This window comes from Miscanthus floridulus, chromosome 8 (genome assembly GCF_019320115.1).
Source record: "Miscanthus floridulus cultivar M001 chromosome 8, ASM1932011v1, whole genome shotgun sequence".
Lineage (NCBI taxonomy): Eukaryota > Viridiplantae > Streptophyta > Magnoliopsida > Poales > Poaceae > Miscanthus > Miscanthus floridulus.
Window position 1 is genome coordinate 191,170,827 of NC_089587.1, and position 6,801 is coordinate 191,177,627.

At 41.2% G+C, this 6,801-nt stretch overlaps 1 protein-coding gene and 1 pseudogene across 1 annotated transcript; both read left to right on the forward strand.

Moving 5' to 3' along the window:
* LOC136474381 (salutaridine reductase-like) lies at window positions 1-1,622 on the forward strand. Its single transcript, XM_066471972.1, has 5 exons — window positions 1-35; window positions 373-616; window positions 732-797; window positions 939-1,133; window positions 1,236-1,622. The coding sequence occupies exons 1-5, from the start codon at window positions 1-3 to the stop codon at window positions 1,620-1,622; spliced, it is 927 nt and encodes a 308-aa protein (XP_066328069.1).
* A 927-nt stretch (window positions 1,623-2,549) lies between these two features.
* LOC136470394 (transcription factor PHYTOCHROME INTERACTING FACTOR-LIKE 13-like) lies at window positions 2,550-3,764 on the forward strand (annotated as a pseudogene).
* The last annotated feature ends 3,037 nt before the right edge of the window (window positions 3,765-6,801 follow it).

Here is a 6,801-nt window from a genome sequence, read left to right on the forward strand (position 1 = left end):
ATGGAAGGACACGTACGCGGGCAATATGAAGAAGAGTGAGCATCTCGCAATCTCCATGTTCTTGTTTGGCCCGTTTGCTAGTGCTCCTTTCCGGCTTAGGCGTCAGCTTGGACTCCTGCCCTACCAAACGGTTTAGTAGGAGAAGTTGTTTGGAGTCGTTTTTCGGTGAAAGAGAAGAGCCCCTTTGCAGGAGTCAGACTTCGGCTCTTCCGGAGGAGCCCTTCCAAACACACCCTTAATTTTAGTACTCCGTCTAAGCTATTGAGATTGTATTTCCAATCCAAAAGTACATATGATAATAAATAAACTTAATAGACACTTTTTGTGTGTATCTAAAACTTTGAGGACACTTTTCCTTTCTTTTTGTTCCAGGGTGGCCGTGGTTACCGGAGGGAATAGAGGGATTGGGTTAGAAATATGCAAGCAGCTTGCTTCCAAAGGAGTCACGGTAGTATTGACAGCGAGGGACGAAAAGAGGGGTGCAGAAGCGGTCAAAAATCTTGCATCGCAGGGGCTATCCAACGTCCTGTTTCATCAACTGGAGGTTGGAGATCTTTCAAGCGCAGTACGTCTTGCTGACTTTATCAGGGAGCAGTATGGCAAGCTGGATATATTGGTATTGCCTCGTGTTTCTTTTCCAACATCACGAGTACATGTGAAGGATGTTGTTTCTGAATTTATCTTAAATCATATGTTGGTAGTCACTGGTTTGATACTTTGATTCTTTGCAGGTCAACAATGCAGGAATCGTCGGGACGACAACCGAGATCAGCGACCCAGAATCTTTTAAGCAAGAGGTTAGCTAGCTAGTTTATGTAACTTCATAAGCATTTCAACTGTCACTTCCAATTAGTTATCTTTAGAAAGTTCTAATATATTTATCTTCTTGATATATAGTTTTCGACACTAGCTAACAACTGTTTTCTGCATGTAAATAGCTTGCAGATATGGATGGCATGGAAAAGCTTGAATGGATCAGGAAGCACACTACGGAGCCTTACGACAAAGCAAAGGAGTGCTTGATTACAAACTACCATGGCACTAAAATTGTCACAGAAGCACTTCTTACTCTCCTACAGTTCTCATCCCATGGAAGGGTTGTAAATGTATCATCTCATTTTGGACTGCTCAGGGTAATGCCTAGAATAAATGGCAAAATACGGATACTAGAACTTGATTTAATAATTAGACCACACTGCTTTAAAAAAAATACTAATCCTTCTACATGGCTTCAGTTTTTCAGTGGTGAGGAACTTAAAAAGGAGCTGAACAACATTGATAGCCTATCAGTACAGAGATTAGATGAACTGTCAGAATTTTTCCTTAAGGACTTCAAGAATGGGCAACTAGAACCCCATGGGTGGCCGACTGAAGGAGGGTACCCTGCATATAAAGTGTCCAAGGCTCTTGCCAATGCTTATTCGAGAATCATTGCAAACAAGCACCCAGAACTATGTGTAAATTGTGTGCATCCCGGCTATGTCAGTACAGACATTAACTTCCACACCGGAGATATCATGGTCGAGGAGGGCGCAAGGGGTGCTCTGATTCTTGCTTTCATACCCAAGGGAGGCATGACCGGAGCATACTTGAACTGCACAGAGGTTGCATCCTTCGTGTAACTCTTATGTTGGTGATCCGCCATAGGATGGGCCCCCTCATGTTTGTTTCAAGAGAGAATTATGTATTTGGCACTGAAACAAATCAGTCTTTCATATTTGGCACTTAAAAATTTAAAAATTTTTAGCTGGCACCAAGTTCAAATTTTCTTCCCTATATGACACTACCGTCCATTTCATCCATTCATCTGTTAGTCGACTATTTTGACCGTGTCAGTTTTTTTTAGTGTGACCAACATACCCTCCGTTACTGACGCATCTCATTTCTCCCTGAACTTTCATGAGTGGCCGAGCGCTCCTGTCTCCCGTGAGTGCCGTGAGTCCGTGACCTTCTTCCCCGAAAAAAACACCAAACCCTAGAACAATGGAAGGAGGAGAGGATGCGCGTGCCCTCTGGCGGGGCGACCTCACCCGGCAGAGCCAGGCCGTGGCACGGTCGCGGCGGCGGGGCCGACGCTCCGGCCAGCTAGCGGCGTGGCGGAGCCGACATCGCCCCGCAACACGAGGGCACGCTCCCGGGCCCTACCTCGCAGCCTTGGCCGCTGCCGCCGGTTGGGAGCAGCGGCGTTGACTCGAGCTGGGCCGGCGACATCTGCTCAACCTTCTGCGGCAGCAACCAGGTGCCCAGGACGCCGGCAGGGACCAGCGGGAAGGACGCGGCATTGTAGTCGGAGGGGCCGAGCGGTGCCGGCGCGCACGATGGCACATCGTCGTCCGGTGGGTCTAGAAGCAACTATGGGGGATCCGGGCTGCCCAGTGACAGCGTCCATGTCCACAAGAGGAAGGGGAGGTGTAGAGACGACTCAGATAGTCCGAGCGAGGTGTCTACTTTGTTCAACTTGTTTGGTTGGTTGTATAACCTGTATCCTGAACGAACTACTAGGAAATAGGGATGCTTGAGTGGAATACAATTGATGAGGAAATCGCAGGATGCCGAGTGTGAGGAGGCAACTGAGGAGACCAAACCGTCGCGGTGACATGGGCCGAAACGCCGGACTCGTGCAGCTGAAGTCCATAATCTCTGAGATCAGAATCAGATTGTGCTATCAAAGAAAAGCCTATTTTCAGAAAGGCAGGCAGCTTGTTGGTAAATTGTTCTTACAGCGTTCTTGACTGCTGCTGAATGCTGATGTAGAGAAGAAGGGACCGGGTCAATGAAAAGATGCGTGCATTGCAAGATCTGACCCCTCACTGCAACAAGGTATATTAATACAGTATTATGCATCTTTTCTTGTCAGTTGTGCAAGTCCCTTGTATAATGAAACTGTTGGTGAGTGGTAACATATGTCCTTGATCATTGTCAGCATGTTTAGTTTGCTTTTCAGCCATCTCATTTTGTCTTACTTTATTTATCAACTCTAATTGTCAGACTGACAAAGCGTCAATACTAGACGAGACGATTGAGTATCTCAAGTCCCTCCAAATGCAAGTTCAGGTTAGCAGCTACTCCAACCTAAACTTACATGATCCCATACAAGATCATTTGCCGGTACCGAATGAAACTAAGAAATAAACATGTTTTTCAGATCATGTGGATGACTTCTGGGATGGTGCCAATAATGTTTCCTGGTGCTCACCAATTCATGCCACCAATGGCTCTAGGCATGAATTCAGGTTGCATACCTGCAGCACAAGGCCTAAGTCAGATGCCAAGATTACCATACATGAGTCACCCCCTGCCAAAATCATATCCCTCTGAACTCATCTCCAGCTATGAATCCAATGAATCCACTGAACGCTGCGAACCAGATGCAAAACGGTCACCTCAGGGAGGCAAGTAATCACTTCCTTCACCTAGATGGGCGAACAGCGGTGGTACCTCAGGTGAGATCACAATATGAGGACCCAGATGTCATGGATTTCAGGGACAATTTTCAACCTTCTTTTGTCTGCTCATCACCTAGCTGATTAACTAAAGAAATCGTCAATTGTTGTGCAGGTACCAGGACCCCATGTTTATGGACATCATATAGCACAAGCCGAAGAACCCAATAATATAGTGGAAGTGGCTGCTAGTACTATTGTACTTTTATACTTCTGATGTTCAATTGTGGAGAACTCTAGATGATTGGCTAGCTATGACACCATATGCTCAAACCTGTACTATTCTAAGCATTTGTGGAGAAATATTTGTTTGTTATTGTCTTCATGTCTTGTGATGATCTGACAAGAATATAGGACTGACCAAACTGAGATGAGCGAGCTGCTAAACTGCATCAAACAATTTCTGACCAAGCTAACTAGATAGGGCAAATCTCTCCCGTGCTAAGCCTACCCCAGTGGGACCTGCTCTTGCCTTAGAATTTGAAATTTATTACTTATTTATTTGCAGACTTTGATTATCAAAATCTCATATTTTAGTTCACAATATATTTGTAATATTTATAATTTTCTTATTTGACAATTTGTTCACCTATTATTTTCTTATTTGGCATCATGTATTTCTGTTATAAAGAAGGGTATTCATGTCATTTTACCAGCCACTTGACGTCGTTAGCCTAAATGGACGGCAGTGCTATCTAGGGAAGAAGATTTCAACTTTGTGCCAAATAAGAAAGTTCAAATTTTTTAGTGTCAAATACGGAAGACTGATTTATTTCAGTGCCAAATACATAATTCTCCCTTGTTTCAAACACACAAAAAGGGTTTGCCATATAACACAATTATTACAATATATAGTACTAGCCTATCAACCTATGCTTGTACGACAGCGAGATAATTGAAAGAAATGAATGCATAAGAATATAAGACAACTTTGTAACAGAATCACCGTACAAATGATCGACATTTAGAATGAAGACATAGTTTTTTACATGATTGGACTCTTATGCTGCACAAACATAATTGAAAATTTATTCTTCAAAGTTTGGAAAAACATGACTTCATCTCCAATTAATGTGATATTTATTTAGGAAACTGCTTTGAGTACAATTACTTTGCAATTTTTTGTTCGGGCTTTGCATTTAGTCATGTGACTTTTGGTCCAGTTTTGACTCAAAAAGCTAGACCCGCATAGGCAATGAGGTAACCAAAGCCTTAAATGAAGTCCATGCTGGAGTGTGTGCTACACACGAAACTAGATCCAAACTACACTACTCGCTAAAAGAATTTTGGTTACTATGCCATGAGTGTCAAATACATGGTAATTTTATACATCAACCGCATAACCGTCGCATGCGACCAATAATATGTCATGACCTTTTGAAATTTAGAAAATGAATGTAGTAGGGCCGATAAATTCTCCGTTCTCTAAGGGCCACAAATTTAACCTTGCTGTGACCAATTACTTCTCTAAATTGGCAGAAGCCATATCATTAAAAGAGGTCAAAGTAGAAAATGTAATTAACTTTATAAGAACCAACCTCGTATAGATATGTTTTGGCTCAAATGATATCTAATAATGGTCTAGCAGCTGAGCCCCATGGTTGACTTATCAGAAAATGCCATATATCCTCTTTCTCTCTCTCTCTCTCTCTCTCTCTCTCTCTCTCTCTCTCTCTCTCAAACACAAAAAACTATAATGGGGTCCCAACCCATGAACCGAAATTGCAGAACATTGGACCTCCACATTTGGTTCTTCTCAAACCAAACATTATCTTAGAAAAATAAATAGAAATATTTTTGGATATTTTCCTATATTGACATACATAGGTAACTTAGATTTGAAGGTTACTTTAGTTTTTCTAATAATAGCGGAGGTGGCTAATGTAGAAGCAAACTAGAGAACTATTTTATATTATTTTTTATAATGACATATAAGGTTAATTTAAATGAAGATTAGATATTACTTTATATTATTTTACATAATAAGAATGGTAAGCAATTTAGATCAAGATTTAGGGATTACCTTTTTATTTAGAATTACACAGAACAATACACACGCTGACAACACACGTACACTCACCCCTATGAACACACGCACGTAAACTCTATTCATATGAGCATCTTCAAAGATTGAGCCGACAAAACCTCGAGACTGCCTCGCTATCCATAGGAATGTCGCCTACTACTGAAAGTACAAAAAACAGTTAAATCCCTGAAAGCACAAAAAGTCGTTAAATCCTGGAAGGTTCGCTCCCACTGGGAGTCAAACTCAGGACTTGAGGTGCTATTGAGGCTCCTGTAACCAGTAGTCTACATGCCCTTTCGCATTTAGGGAGTACCCTAGATTGTTTTTATAATGCTAGAGACGTGTCTTTTTGAGAGAAAAAAGACCAGATCCTATGAGTAGCGGCTATTATTGCGGATGATGACAGAGTCTATTGAACATATGGTTTTTAGATAATTTCTAACATTTGTTTTTTTTTCATAGCACGCTTAGTGAGGATTGACCTAGAGTTTTTTTTTAGTCTTCCATTAGTACGCCTATATGTTGCTGTCTTTGTCTTAGAAAACTTGATGTTCTGGGATTTAAAACATGTCCTAAAAAACTTGTTTTAACTCTTGATAATAGATTGGGTCAGCTTGAGATTGCAGCTGCGTACCTCTAAAGGTGTGTTTGGTTTGAGGACAATGTGGATGAGATATGGTCATCTATGGATTTCGGGATATGGATGTCCATGTTGTCTGCTTGGTTGGATGGATGGGGCGAGCCATTTTTCTGTTTGGTTGGATGGATGAGATTGCATGAGATGAGAATATTTGACTAATTATATCTATTATTTAAAAGTAATAATAACTAATTATACCCTATGCACTGACACTAATCTTGTCATTATAATCACTAATTAAAAATAAAATATGTTAATTAGCACTATACTACTCTAATTGTCACACAAAACATGTGCTAATCAACATGTGGATATCCTCATCCGTCAGATTTTTGAGGGCCAAGATATCCAGTATCTACCAGAATATTCTCTGTCGTGGATATCCAGGTTCAGCTTGTCCATCCAACCAAAAACCCTGTATCCATAGATATCCATGTCCCATGCATGGATATCCATAGAATCAAACACACCCTAAGCATTCCTTTCCTTAATTAATATGGTTCACCGTCAATTAATAGGGGTATGTTGTAACTTCCATTAAGCACTAATCTATCCTTAAAATTCTAAGACATGGACGGAGAAAGTAAAAATTAAAGCTGAGAGTTCGTTAAGACCTCTGACTAGTAATGGTAAAATTTCTTTTTAGAAAAAGCCCCTAAATTTCCACTATGGAAACTTTTGCTATCCTGCCT